The following is a 16,003-nucleotide window of genomic DNA, read 5'->3' on the forward strand; positions in this document are numbered from 1 at the left end:
CTGAAGACGTCTGCTGAGACTAAGGCTGCAGTGGGGACCTGCTACTTTAAACTAAAGGGGAACATCAAAGCATGAAAAACCTAATTATTAGCTGACTGCACTTGTTTATTCAGAACTCCATAATATGAAATATGGACTGTATTAGACACTTTCAGACAGTGCTATTAAAAGAGACAAATACCATAAAATAAATAATTAGCCAGCAGAGAACATGAGTTGCTTAAGACAGAAAGAGGGAAACCACTTTAAGAGTTCCAGAAAAACAGAAAAAAGATGCTGGGAAGACATTGTGAACTGATGAGAATGGCAATGTTATTTTCTCTGCCCATACATCAGCGATAATATTCTTTGTGCCTCAGACTACTACATCATGACGGAATGTAATCTCGATAGTTGTAATATGCACAAATCTTGGACAAAAAATTCTGAACAGAGAACATCTGTATTACAATTCATTACTATTATATATACAGTGTGTATAGTTATATCTATATACACACGCATATACAAACACATGGCAGGAAGAAAACGTATATAAATAGATACACCCACACACATTAAAACCCTTGGAGCGATTTGCCTGATATTAGTTAGCTCTGACTACATTTAGGTACATCTCAGCCAACAGTGAAATAAGTTTGATGGAAATGTTTTCACCAGATTGGGTTCTTGTTATTCTAGTTGGTCTATATTGAAATAATAAAATGGAGGAAGTTTCCTGAAAATGCAAACAAACTCCTTTGTAGATCATGCAATAACAGTGATGGAAAGCACACTTTAGAGACTGAGAACCATGCTGGAGTGAAATATATCTCAGACACAGCTACATAAGTTTTCCCCTTCAGCTGAAAGTGAGGTTAATACTTCCACAAGATTCATTGTTTGAGGAGATCCATATGGAAGTACTCACATAGCCTTGCCTGAGATCTCCGGCCACATCTTCAACCGGTAATCCACCTATTTAATATTAATTGTTCTGACAACATTTTATGTTTTCAGTGCATAGATTTAAAGTAGCCTTATTCGCCTACGCTTAAAAGCTGTTCTGCAAGTTCCATAGCGTTAAGCTCTCAGATAATAGAGGTGCCGATACATTTCATCCAAAACTTTCAAGGGTGGTAGAAACACCTAAGCAAGTTTACACATCCTGCCAGGAAAGCCACCAACTTGTCACAGCTAACCATGAACTTCAGACACCATCGGATAAATTGTATTTCTAACATAATAAAAATATTCAAATTTCAAAATTTTATTTGAATAAAAATTCAAATTCAAATGTCAGTAATGGATTTAAATAGGTTTCTTCCATGTTAACAGAGGATTGCAAAGTCTTTTAAAATTTGTTTGGAAGATTCAAAGATGATTCAAGAATAAAGCAGTTTAAAGTACAATTAATTAGTACTAGACTTCTACAACATTTGAAAGAACCTGCTTATAATGCTGAGAAATTTGAGACGCAGACTTCCTGGTTTCTCTGAATAAATGCTGCTAGAATAAATGACATCATAGCCATCAAGAACATAAATGAAAAGTCATTCCATGCAAGCCCCTTGTTTTCCTTCTCTCAGCTTTCTAAATGGCTCCCTTTGGGCTGAAATTCTCAACTCTCAGACCTATTTCAGGAGGAAAGTTCAAACAAAATCAGTTGATCCATTTTAATGGCGCGAATGGTAGTATACACATCTCTATTAACAAAAGTAAAGATTCTCTGCATGCCAGTAATTCAAACACAGGTTTGTTTTTAAGCGTCAAACTTGCTGTGGGTTTAGTCCTGTGATATATTTTAAAAAACTTGGGTCATAAATTAAGAAAGCACAATAAGCAGAAATGGGCTTGCTTTCAGGAATATTCATCTGCTTATAACGTCTCAAACTGTTTTTTTCAAACACATCAAAGACAGCTGTTCTCATTGTGAACTAGATCCATCGCAAAAGTAAACTCTAAACCAATGCTGGGTTGTTAAAGACATTCTCATCCTCCCCATCCCTGCTCCAAAAAGTGGCTATCTACACAGGGCTTCTGGAAATGTCCCTGTTCCAAAATTATGTCCCAGCTAGGCTTATGAAACCTGCAGTTTTCTCCCCCCTACATCCCAACCCTGTGCATCTGTGGCTGCCAGGTCCTCAATTTAATTTCTCTCTGCAGGATGACTGGCAGCCACATTGTGCTGTGCTGTGCCCTTTTCCTTTGTCTCTGTGGTTATTGCTACACAGAATAGTAAACGCTGGCAGCTACACGTGCAGTGCATGACAGAACCATGACAACAGCAGGAGCTCCACACTAGGAGAGGCCAACCAGGTAGCATGGGCAGGTGGTGATAACATATGCAGTAAAGGGCAAGGATAGTCACATGGCTTGGGAATGAGCCGCACACCCATGGCACCGCATAACTCTGGGCTAAGTGAGCAGGGAAAATAAGCTACCTGGCAAGGTGGGAATTCTCTTGTAAGCTCAGTTAAGCCTCTAAACTACTGGTGAGCCCCTCCCAATGGAGGTCCTGGGGCCCTCCCATGGGTGCTGCATGCTCCAGCAGGGCATTTAAAATGGCTCCTTAGAGAGTTGTGGTACATAGCTAGAGTACACAGTACAGCACCACATGGGCTCCAACACATTATCCATGAATATTATTCTTACAATCAATTCTCATTCCATCAGAAACATTACCCCCATCAAGCTCATCTCTCATTCACTCTTTTTCTGTTTGCTCAACAGGGGATTACTGATTTGCTTTAATGAAAGCTTTAAGAGTTGTATTTTTCTTGCTGTAAGCCAAGAGACGCCTAATGTCATTGGAGCCTAAAATGGTCCCATGGGTAGAAATCCCATGTCACTGCACTCTTCAGCTTGGGGTTCTTTGTTTTATGGGGGCTGGATTGTGTTAATATTAGATTTAAAATTTCCGTAACTCTGAACAAAGTGATGAAAAAAACCGGTTACCTACCTTTTGTAACTGTAGTTCTTCGAGATGTGTTGCTCATGTCCATTCCATTCTAGGTGTGCGCGCGCCCATCTGCACAGTTGGAGACTTTTACGTTAGTGGTATCCGTACAGTCGGCTGCGGCATCCCCTCAAGCACCGCACTCATGTCAGTATATCAGGTGCCACCGACCCTTTGCCTTCTCAGTTCTGTCTTGACGGCACCTCTGACAGAGGGGCAGGAGGGCAGGTAATGGAATGGACATGAGCAACACATCTCCAAGAACAACAGTTACAAAAGGAGGTAACTGTTTTTTCTTCGAGTGCTTGCTCATGTCGATTCCATTCTAGGTGACTCACAAGCAGTATCCTCAGAGGTGGGCTCAGAGTTCACAGTCTAGCAGCTTGCAGTACTGCTCTACTGAAGCCAGCATCGTCCTGGGCCTGCTGGGTAAGTGCGTAATGGGATGTGAACATGTGGACAGATGACCAAGTTTCCGCCCTACAGATGTCTTGGATAGGCACTTGGAGTAGGAAAGCTGCCCATGAGGCTTGCGCCCTTGTTGAGTGGGCGGTGACAATCACCGGAGGTGGCACTGTCACCTGGTCAGAGTAGTAGCGAATTGAGGCGGTGATCCAAGAAGAAAGTCTTTGAGCGGACACCAGACGACCTTTCATTGTGTTGGCCACAAACACCTGCGTAGATTTGGGGAATGGCTTGGTCCATTCAATATCGAAGGCCAGTGCCCTTCTGACATCTAGGGAATGCAGCAGACACTCCTCCTCTGACTTATGTGGCCTTGGAAAAAAGATGGGCATACAAACGTCCTTGCCCATATGAAACTGGGAGACCACCTTGGGCAGGAAGGCTGGGTGTGGACGCAGTTGGACGTAGTCCTTGTAAAAGACCATATAGGTAAGTACCCGAATCTAAGAGACCCTGTGGGCCAAAGTGTGCAGGCCCAAGGACTGGAGGGTTGCACGGGAGTCTTTAAGGCCGTGGAGCCGTGCATCAGTCTGCTCCAAGAAGAGCCCTGCCCTCTCGAACGGGAGATCGTGGGGGTAGTCTGCATCTCCTGGGACAGCCCAGAGGACTGTAACCACGAGCTACGCCTCATGACCAATGCAGAGGTGACCACTCTGGCCACCAAGTCTGTAGCATCTGAGGCCATCTGGAGGGCACCTCTCGCCACTGCTTTACCCTCTTCCACCAAGGTGGCAAACTCCTGGGCTCAGTTCTGTAGAAGGCCTCATTGAATTTGCTGATGGAGTCCCACAAGTTGAAGTTGTACCTGCCAACAGGGTCTGATGGTGAGACACCTGAAATTGCAGGCTGGTGGTTGAATAAATTTTTCTGCCAAATAAGTCCAGTCTCTTGGTGTCTTTATTTTTGGGTGTGCCACTGGCCTGTCCCTTTTGTTCATGGCAGACACTACCAGAGACCCTGCTGGCGGGGGGGTGTACTGATAGTCAACTCCCTTTGCCAGGACATAATATTTCTTTTCAGCTTTCTTGGAGGTAAGCGGAATGGAAGCGGGGGTCTGCCACACAGACTTGGCACTTTTCAGGACCCCTGGTTGGACAGGCAACGTGATCCAAACTGGAGTGGAGGCATGACATTGAAGAGGTCATCAGACTCCTTCACTAGCTCCTTGACCTCCAAGCTCAGGTTAGCAGACCCTTTTGAGCAGTACCTGGTGCTCTATGAAGTGTGGATTGCACTCTCAGCAAATTTGCAGATGATACTAAACTGGGAGGAGTGGTAGATACGCTGGAGGGGAGGGATAGGATACAGAAGGACCTAGACAAATTGGAGGATTGGGCCAAAAGAAATCTGATGAGGTTCAATAAGGATAAGTGCAGGGTCCTGCACTTAGGATGGAAGAATCCAATGCACCGCTACAGACTAGGGACCGAATGGCTAGGCAGCAGTTCTGCGGAAAAGGACCTAGGGGTGACAGTGGACGAGAAGCTGGATATGAGTCAACAGTGTGCCCTTGTTGCCAAGAAGGCCAATGGCATTTTGGGATGTATAAGTCGGGGCATAGCCAGCAGATCGAGGGATGTGATCGTTCCCCTCTATTCGACACTGGTGAGGCCTCATCTGGAGTACTGTGTCCAGTTTTGGGCCCCACACTACAAGAAGGATGTGGATAAATTGGAGAGAGTCCAGCGAAGGGCAACAAAAATGATTAGGGGTCTAGAGCACATGACTTATGAGGAGAGGCTGAGGGAGCTGGGATTGTTTAGTCTGCAGAAGAGAAGAATGAGGGGGGATTTGATAGCTGCTTTCAACTACCTGAAAGGGGGTTCCAAAGAGGATGGCTCTAGACTGTTCTCAATGGTAGCAGATGACAGAACGAGGAGTAATGGTCTCAAGTTGCAATGGGGGAGGTTTAGATTGGATATTAGGAAAAACTTTTTCACTAAGAGGGTGGTGAAACACTGGAATGCGTTACCTAGGGAGGTGGTAGAATCTCCTTCCTTAGAGGTTTTTAAGGTCAGGCTTGACAAAGCCCTGGCTGGGATGATTTAACTGGGAATTGGTCCTGCTTCGAGCAGGGGGTTGGACTAGATGACGTTCTGGGGTCCCTTCCAACCCTGATATTCTATGATTCTATGATTCTAAGTCATCGGGGAGGGCTGCTCGCTTGCGAGGGGCCCGCTACTGCCTCGTCTGGAGATGATGAAGAAGACTGTACCGCGGGAGAGGGGTGGCTTTCCCTTGCCTGTCCAGGGATGGCTCCTTGGGTGTTGGGGCCCGCTGTGCCGTACCTGCATCGGACTCAGCACCATGCTCCTATGCTGGAGCCGACTGGGCTGGAGACATTTTGTCTGATGCGGCCTGAGAGGAATGGTGGGAATATGGGACTGGCATGACAGGTACACCCCAGGGGCTTCAATACTGCCACTGAGTGGGCCACTGCCCCTCCTGCCATGCCACCACCACCGCTGGGACTATGCTGGTCTCACAGGCCATCGGTGAGGGGCTGAACTCTCCCTCCGACTCAGACCAGTGCCCTTCCGGCAAGCAGGGAGGAGCGTAGATACCTGAGTCTGTCGGCTGACCCTTGTCGGTGACCGGTAAGGAAGGGGTGAGGAATGGTGCCAGCCCAAAGAACGGTACCGGGCAGTCAGAGACTGGTGCCGTGACCGGGAACAATCCCGCACTGAGGGGGATTGACGCTGGGGGGACTGCCTAGGAAATGGGGATCTGTGCCGCAGCGATCTCTGGCAGGAGGCCTTGTGGTACTGCGGGTACAGGGAACGGCATCATGACTTGGGTGATCCATGCCCTGGGTCTTCTAACCAGAAGCCAAGGCTGTGGTGAGGGGGATCGACGCCTGAAGTCCGGGGACTCTCCATTGCTTTAGAGGGAGGTCCCATAACTGGCTTACCCTTAGGATCTGGGCCTTAACCGGGTCCATTGCCTGGCTTGGCGTTTGCGGTGCCAGCCAGTCTACTTGGTCCTTGGCTGCCAGGGCTGCCTTGGGCACAGGGGCACAGGGATCCCCTGCCGCTCCCGGGAGTCGGATCCCTGGCTGGGCTAGGGGGTCCAACCACAGTGGTACTCGTGTGTAGCTCCGGGGTGGGCATGGGGCCTAACACAGGTCCTTTGCCTGAAGCCCCCTTGTCTTGCGGTGCCGACAGGCCCTTGGGCTTCAGCTGCTTCTCGGGCACCGACGAGGGGGAACGGTGCCAGGTGGGTTCTGGTGCCGACCCCATGTACTAGATGTGGAGTCCGATTGGGAGGGCTCCGAGGCAGGACGAAGTGCAGCCTCCATGAGGAGGACCCTCATGTGGAGATCCTGCTCCTTCTGAGCTTGAGGGTGAAAGCTTTTGCAGATCCTGCGCTTGTCTTTTCTGTGTGATTCCCCCAGACACTTCAAACAGCTCTCGTGGGGGTCACTAATGGGCATTGGCCAGGTACACGATGAACATGGCTTAAAGCCTGGGGAACGGGACATGCCCCTCTCCAAAGTCCCAGCCAGGACTCTAACTATTAAAACTATTACCTAACACTTAATGATCAAACGAAGCACCTAACAATTAACTATAAAGGAGACAGAACAATGGGCTGAAAGAACCGCTAACACTCTTGCAGTGCAAGACAAGGTGCTCCGACCAACCGTCAGGGGCGGTAAGAAGGAACTGAGAGGGTTGGCAGGAACTGTAGGGTCGGCAGCGCCTGATATACCAACTCATGAGTGCGGAACTCAAGGGGGCACCGCAGCTGATCCTACGGATACCACTAAAGTCTCCAACGACTGTGCACGTGGGGGTGCACAGACCTAGAATGGAATCAACATGAGCAAGCACTCGAAGGCGAACCAGCTTTGTCAAAGGAAAACAATATCTGCTAGAGAATATGTAAACATTTTTTTGGTTGGTTGGTTTGGACTATAAAACATACCACTTTGATAACATATTGCTGAAGGATAGTCTCTTCAGCCATTCCTTCTGCTATTCATTTACTTTCACGCCATCTCCTCTCCTATTACTTCCTTTCCCCATCTCTTTTCTTTCTCTCTATCCTACTTTACCTGTGACCTTTTGCCTTCCTCTAATTTTCATAATTTACTTATAAGTATTCGCAATATTTTAATCCCATCTCTTCTATTTCTCTGCTTTTCCCTGTCTCCACCAGAGAGACACTATTGTCTCACGGATGTCCTCCCCACCCCTACCACAACCTCCTTCCAAGCATGTATGTCTGTGGAATCTCTATTCTTTTCCAACAGCTACTTATGAGTCTTTTCAGTTAAATGCTGTGAATGTGACTGATCACACACTTCTAAATTGTGAAAGTTGAGGAAGGATGTCTTTCATGGTTTACATTTAAAAACTGTCATTGTAAATGGTTAAATCTAAGATCATAGAATCCTAGAATATCAGGGTTGGAAGGGACCTCAGGAGGTCATCTAGTCCAACCCCCTGCTCAAAGCAGGACCAATCCCCAATTTTTGCCCCAGATCCCTAAATGGCCCCCTCCAGGGTTGAACTCACAACCCTGGGTTTAGCAGACCAATGCTCAAACCACTGAGCTATCCCTCCCCCTCAAGATCTCCCTGGTAGTTTTAAAATTTCAATCAACAAACATGTACAAGTTGGCAAAATTCTCCAAATTGTCAGAGTAGGAGAGTTTCAGGCCAGAAGGGACTGACAGAACAGAATGGAAGTCAGTAATTGTCAAGCTATCCTCTAAACAGGGTACAATTTTAGAGATGTGACATGCTCTGTGTTTAGAATTATGTGTTTCTGAACTGAAAAAGCAAGGATTTTTTTGAAAACAAGTTTTCCCTTTTCTGATTAGTTTATACATGTGGGCAAAGAGAGACTGTTTCAAAGTCCTGTCTAATTGGTGTTTGCTTTTAACTTATATTTGTGTATTTATTTTTTTCTTTGCCTTAAAATTACTCTGAAGTGTTTGGAAATTTTGATTCAGAAACTTTCTTCTGAATGCGAAGTAAAATACACAGTATTATATGTTTGGTTTTATAGGGCTAATTATTTTTGTGGTATGATTGCAGGATATATCACTACTTTTGCCAAATCAGAGCCACTTTTTCCTCTTTTTCATTATGTGGAAATCCTGTGGCCACAACCAGGATTTCTATATAAAGATAAAGAGTAGTACGTGTCCCTGTGTGAACGTCAGGTGTTAGGATTTTCAGTAATAAGAAGTACTACTGCTGCAGGTCACGGTGGGGTGGTAGATTAGTCTCTCCTTGGCAATGTGGCAAAATCTAAAGGTCTAATATTCCTGACCACTATTTTTCTATGGATTGCACGGGCAGCTATAAACCTAAGTGCAGGTAAAGGGATATAAGCAAGTATCAAATACACAATGAAGAATAGAAATAATGATAGTTTTTTGGAAGACAACACATGGATTGCTAAATATTAATAAAATATTTATAGTGGCCTACTTTGGGGCCCTTCTAATATCAGTGTCAAAGATGATTGATTCAAATCAAAACTATTTACATAATCAAATTTAATCAGTGTTTAAAATCAGCAAGCAGGAAACTCTGATTTAAATCATCAATTTTAATTCTTGTTCTACATTTGTACTTTTTTAGTTACTTTCCTAAAGAAAGATAGATTCTCACTTGTTGATATAATTTGGTACTAATTTGCTAACCAGAAAAATATAGTAGATTTATACACATTTATTTAAACAATTATATAAAACTTAATATACATTTATTCAGGGTCTTGATTTTTTTTTTTTTTTACACTTTTTGTTAGAGAAAGGTGAATGACATTTCTTATTTACTAGATAATGATTATCTGATTGAAATAAAAATTTGATTTCTTTTTTTAAAAAAGGCTGATTTTTATGTACCCTTTGTGTGGATAAAATACTTTATATCTGTCAGGAATCTTAAGATGGCATCATGTTTCTGAACAGTCAAAATGTGTAAGTGTGCCCATCATGAAAACAGACATCTAAGTAAAACATTTAAAACTATTTCTTTTCACAACAGCAATGAACTTAGAGAAAAAGCAAACAGCATCCGTAGATGGATTTTACACTGCGTGACTTGCAGGACAATTTTCCAGCAGGGAAGCAATGAAAGTATAGAAAATGGTGAAAAGTAGATTGGGAGCTTTTGTTCTCCCTGTCTTGTACCAGAAGAACAAGAGGACATTTAATGAAACCAAAAGGTGCCAAATACAAAACTGTTCAAAGGAGATACTTTTTCAGATAGTGCATAATTTTACCATGGAACTCATTGCTACAGGAGATCATCGAGGCCAAGAATTTAGCAAGATTCAAAGAGGGAATTTTATAATATTTATAATAGTAAATTGACAATGTATAAATGTGATATTTATAATAGAATACCTAAAGATGATTTGGTATTTACATGCATAACAAGAATATCCAGTTATAATAACCTGTATGAAAAAAGTAGATTGGAAAGGATATTAAAACTCATGCCTCAAAATTTAAGACAATCTCTAATTATTAGGGATTAGAATGAGACCTTTATGGGAGCAGATTAACCCACATCTACCTACTGTGTAGTTTTTCCCATTTTCCTCTGAAGCCGCTGGTGCTGGCCACTGTCATAGACAGGATACTGGACTAAATGGACCATGTTTCTGATCCATTCTGGCAATTCTTATATTCCTATGAATCGTAAGTGCTTGGAAAATGCTTGGATCACATCACAGACCTCAAGGCGATCCAAACCTCAAGGCATATGGGTGGGGCATAGGCAGCAGTCCTTAGCTTCTGTACTACTCCAAGTATCAGATACACCTTTGGAATATCACTGTTCTACCTAATTAACACCACCCACAGCTGCACACGTTTTTGATGGCATGCTCGGTTTCATTTAAAAAAGGTGGCAGTCATGATCCGGTGGGGGAGAAGATGTATATGTTGCTTATTTGTCTAACACAGAGCAAGAGTTTTATACTGTCAAAGACATGATGTTTGACTTTCTTTACAGAGTGCATGTGCCACTCACACAGCCAGAAGTTCGCAGCTCAGATTTCTCTGGATTTTGAAGAGGTGGTAACTGTCTCAAACTTAGCAATAACCACAGTGCTGGTTAGATTTTTAAACACCCGCTGTATAGTTTTCCTCTTTGGGGTTTTATGTAGCTACTGAACTTGGAGCAAAGCCTTGCCAGCTCTCTTACTGTGAGTATTAGCTCCACTGAAGACCATCAGGTTAATCCCCTTTTCACACCATCAATCCCAGCTATGGTTTTCTCAAACTGCAGATTCCAGGACCATGTCTCTTACTCTGGACTCCCAGATGAGAACTTCCAAAACTATTATTCAAACCTATCACCTGATGCTGGTAACAGGCACTTGAAAATTACAAAAGAAGAGAAGGTGTCTGCATGAGTATACTCAGGTAAGACGTTCATTTAAATGTGACTTGGGTGATACTGGTACAGTCTTTTTCTGAGCAGCAATCCCTAGTTTGTACTGTAGGAAAGAGGGAAAGTCTACAGTCTATGACTAATATATACTTCCCTACTCAGGAAGGCTCCAGTCTTCAAAGGGAAAAAATAACCTCAGAGGATCCACTATATAATTACAATGAATGCTTTAAGAAAAGGAGGACTTGTGGCACCTTAGAGACTAAACAATTTATTTGAGCATGAGCTTTCGTGAGCTACAGCTCACTTCATCGGATGAATGCTTTGCCACTCAGCCAGTAATACTTGGAAAACAACCTAGCAACAAGCAGTTACTCTGCAGATCTTCCTTTTCCCACCCAGCTCCCAGGAACTAGCTTGGTGAAATGAGCACTCTAACAGGGCTGCGTAATTTTAATGTGATATGTATCACATATAACACACACAAAATTCATCCACTTGACAACAATGAAGCATGGGACCATCAGAAAAAGATGAACATGGGACTAGATGGGTTAGGGGACTGGTAAGGGGATACAGAACCTTTCTCTTTTAGATCAGTGGTTCTCAACTGGGGTACTTGTACCCCTAGGGGTATGCAGAGGTCTTCCGGGGGTACATCAACTCATCTATATATTTGTCTAGTTTTACAACAGGCTACAGAAAAATCACTAGTGAAATCAGTACAAACTAAAATTTCATACAATGACTTGTTTATACGGTTCTCTCTACTGTACACTATATGTAAGCACAATATTTATATTCCAATTGATTTATTTTGTAATTATATGGTAAAAATGAAAGAGCAAGTAATTTTTCAGTAATAGTGTGCTGTGACACTTTTGCATTTTTATGTCTGATTTTGTAAGCAAGTAGTTTCTGAAGTGAGGTGAAACTTGTGGGTACACAAGACAAATCAGACTCTTGAGAGGGGGAAAGTAGTCTGGAAAAGCTAAGAGCCCTGTTTTAGATCACCATTTCAAATCTGCCTGCGGTAGGTGATGGCAGAAAGTGGTCACCATCTGACAACTGTTTGATGGTGTGAATCCAGTTCTTAGGGGGACAGGACCAGCATCACAAATTCTACGCACCAGCTGGTATCCTGTGACAAGCACAGCAGAGAGTCCAAGGGTAAAATGGGTATGGAGACTAAACTACCTTCTCCTCCTTGGTGGCAGTCCCTCTAGGTCTTTGGCACTTTAAATAGAGGAAATAAAGGTATTTCTATATTGCAAAAAAAACAAACCACGGCAGTGAGTCTCAGGAGTCTGGGTCAACTGACTGGGGCTCACTCTACAGGGCTAAAAGTAGCAGAGTAGACATCCCCACTCGGTCTGGAGTCTGGGCTCTGAAACTCAGTGAGGGAGAAGGATCTTGGGCTCCCACCCGAATAGGAACATCTACATTGCTACTTGCAGCCCTGAAGCGCTGGCCGAAGTCACCTGACCCAGGCTCAGAGACTCACTGCCATGTTTTTTTCCCCAGCGTAGATGAACCCTGGAAGGAAGAGGAAACCAAACGCTCTATCACCCGTCCCACTGAAGTGCAGCAGAGATGACCTGTGGCATTCAGAGTGGTGTACACTCAGTAACTACCGGGGTCAGTGTTATAGCTAACTACGTTACTTTATGAATGTAGGACCAAAGAGATAGTGAAGCATGATCCCATGCTGTACCTAGAAGTTTCTTGCTGTCCAGTTTCTGTCTGTTCAAAGGGTTTGTGCCATACAGCAGCGTATGCGCCTCCGAGTGAACTGTCTGTAGCTCTTCTAGAGTTGCTTTTCTTCCACGAATACACTGCAGGGGGAAAGGAAAGAAGTGGTACAATTATATTTACTACAATTGCCTAGCTTGTCTCTTTATTTCCCTTTGGCAAAAAGGAAATACTGTTGGAAGTTATATTGGACTAAGGGTTTGTTTTATTTAAATTACAGGTTAAAAACAATTTTCTGCTGACAAATATTTTTATTAAACTTATGCAAAAATTCTTATTTTGTTTATTCACAAAGATACATTTTTAGTCATGAGAAGGATTTCTGCTTAATCCCATTAATTTACATGTAAAATAACCTTTTGGACTTCTTAAAAAATACATGCGCCAAAACCTTTGCTGAATTGCACAGCAGCTATTCTCATATTGATGTGTCAGGATTTAGTAGTATAAATCATTTCCATGAATAAGAGGCAGCCACATAAGCTGCTCCCTGATGGAAGAACAGTGTTCCAAACCTGCACAAAGAAATCCCACCACAACTAATAATAGCTGAATGGCAAAGACTTTGGGGCTTCGCTTCAGAGGAGCAACTAAGGATTAATCAAAACCTTTTTGCTCTAAAAACTGGGCTGGAGATCATGCAAGGTCAGACTTGAGATTCCGACCTGATTTAGGGTATGCCAGAAAAAAAAAACAGAACAATGTTTCTCCTCCATGCTCTTATTTACAGCTGGAACCAGCAAGTGTAGATGAACACAGAGAATGAAATCCTGGCTTCAATGTAATCAATGGCAAAACTCCCATTGACTTCAATGGGGCCAGGATTTCACCCAGAAGGTTTTACAACTTGGACCTTTTCCCAAATTTCAAAAAAAGTTCAGTCTGCATTCTGGGCAAGGCTTAATGTTTAACTCATTTTCACTCAGGTCTAATTGCTACGACTGAAATTCACCTCTGTGCAGTGGGCCAGCAGAAGGCCTGTGCAACAATGAAGTGCTATTTTGAGGTGTTGAGTGGGACTTAAGCAGTGCACAGACTTTGGCCTGATCCCCGATATAAGAATGAACTTTACCAAACATGAAAATGGCATTTGGATTCTCTCTCATTCTAGGGAAAAGGCAGGAACTTTCCAGAGCTAAGGAAGTGACAGACTTTCCATTTTAAGTAGGGGTTTGTAACCTTCTCTAAAACGTCACAAAGGAAATACACAGCTTGGACAAGAAAGCGTTATGTTTGGTGATGTTGAAATGAGAATTTTTGTGGGCTAAGTGTGCTGCAAAAGTTGCTTTGTTTATGAAACATATGAGTGTAAAAACACAGGTGTTTTAGGTGGTTCAGAATTTATCCTAATGTGCTTGGGGTATTTTTGGTCACAGTGTCTCTAAAATGAGTTATTTTTTTTGTGTGGCTTTCCTTTAGAATAGAATGAACTTTGGCATTTTCCTGACAGCATGATTTGTATTTTCAATATACTAATATGAGAATTCCTGTATCAGTGTGTTCTGTCCGCAGCATGTGGAGGTCCCAGGAGCACCAGAAACTACGGAAGACTCTGCCTAAGGATTGGCACACTGGAGACATTCACAAGGCCGTTGTGCACACTTTACAAAGAGCTCAGTAGATTACACACCTCTTCTACAGACCCACTGCAGCCTAGACCAAGAAGGGACAACTTATTAAAACTCCCATATTCCTGCCTTTTAGCATTATGTGTCCAAAATGTACAATTTAAAAACTTCCTAAAAGAGAAAGGCATAACTTCCTCTAAAGATAGGGCCAAACTGTTCCTCGCAGTCCTGAAGAGATGTATATGGGAGCACAAGCCAAGGATTATCCCTACTGTTTTGAAAGGACTGCCATGAAATATCTTTAATTTTACATGAGGGCAGTCATCAGGACTACAGACACTGGAAGGATGTGGTTCACATCTCATTCAGAGCACAGCAATACCTCCAACAGTTCAGCACCTGTGCTACTGCAGAAGTGTCACCACTGGCTGTGGGCTCAAAATCTTGGGCAACTACAATGTCTGATATTCCAGAGAGGAGTGCGCTACCTAGGGAGCCACACTGACACCTGTTACACTGTACACAGGCAGCATCTTCTTTCAGACAACATTGTAGGGCATAATGCTGGTATACAAATCAAGCTAAAAATGTTTAAAGGTGTTTAAAAATGTATTTGCACAGGAAGTAGTTTTATAAAGTCCTTAAGCCTTAAACCAAGAAAACAAAGCATAGCAGGAAGCTTCTTCCACTCTCATGATTTGAGTCACCTGTCCAGTTAAGTTCGTCTTTTGTTTTTATTTTCTTTAAACTCTACTGCTAAGATTTTCTGAGGATAAATGCTGATGCAAAATACACAGTCATGTTACAGACGAAGTAGCTGCAAAAACACTAGCCCCAACGAGTTTGAAAATAACCTCCAAGAAAAAATTCTTTCCCGCCTTCCCTTCCTGCTCATGATCAATCTGTTTCAATTATTCCTTTATCCTTTCTCTCTTTCGTGTTATCCCCCTGCCTAGATGCCATTCTTGTTCTCTGGACAGATGAACTGACTTGTCCTCAACTGCTGCCTTTTTTTTTTTTTTTTTAAGATTTTCTGGAATAATACATTGTGTTAGTTGTATTATCTGACTATGCACAAATGGAGGAGAATGGTAGCAGTTCTCCAAAACTTCATCTGGAAAACAGCTGCATCTCTGCTGATTTCAAAGGAGAACTACCATTAACACCAGTGGAGGACTTGACCCTACATGGTGTAATAAAAAAGTAAAGTGAAGCTCTGAGTGTGTTTGTCTCCCCAAAGTCTGTGCCCAATGGGAGGCTAGAAACACCACTCTCTTTTCTAAATAATATCATAGTCTTCTTAGATACTGTAGATTTCATGTTGTTCAAACCTTTTTTCTGTATTTCTAGTAAAACGTATTTTATTTTTCTCAGGAAACACATAGTTGTACGTATACTTTGGGGAGACAAGCACACCTCAGAGCTTCACTTTACAACCAAAACATCCTTTTAATGTAGAGTTTTTGTATTTAATAAGTATATAACGTGCCTAGGAGGAGCTTTCTATTTCCAATGTCAGGGATGAAAAATCAAGCCAAACTCTAGGACACTCCTACCAATTCCTCTGGGCCATTCAAGTTCCCTGACATAAGACCTATAGATGAAGCTTGATATCTGCAACAGTTTGCAGTGTACCCCAGCCTTATGGGGAAGAGAAAAGGGTTATTCAGAGTCCGTGCAAACAAGGGACAGGCAGACTCCAACATGCCAGCACAAGTCACTCAAACCTGAAAATTCTTCCTCCCCAGTCACCTGTTATAGATATTTTGCATCCTGCATTCTGATATTGCCTAAATACAAAACAATATTGTATACATAGTCTTAACTGCACACCAGTGTGTAACCCTTTACAGAGCTAGAACCTACAGGAGAGTTTTAAGAAGAGATGAAGAGGAAGGATGTGACTCAGGGGCTTGGAAG

The 16,003-nt window shown here is 43.0% G+C and overlaps 1 protein-coding gene across 2 annotated transcripts in view; it reads right to left on the reverse strand.

Moving 5' to 3' along the window:
• The window catches only part of HDAC4 (histone deacetylase 4), a 406,948-nt gene that overhangs the window by 56,638 nt on the left and 334,307 nt on the right, over positions 1-16,003 (reverse strand). For both annotated transcript variants that reach the window (XM_074968253.1, XM_074968254.1), the window contains one exon: positions 12,478-12,598. In XM_074968253.1, the coding sequence (XP_074824354.1) occupies positions 12,478-12,598 (121 nt within the window). The remainder of the gene's footprint in view (positions 1-12,477; positions 12,599-16,003) is intronic.

The sequence above is a fragment of the Natator depressus genome, chromosome 11, assembly GCF_965152275.1.
Source record: "Natator depressus isolate rNatDep1 chromosome 11, rNatDep2.hap1, whole genome shotgun sequence".
NCBI classification, from domain to species: domain Eukaryota; kingdom Metazoa; phylum Chordata; order Testudines; family Cheloniidae; genus Natator; species Natator depressus.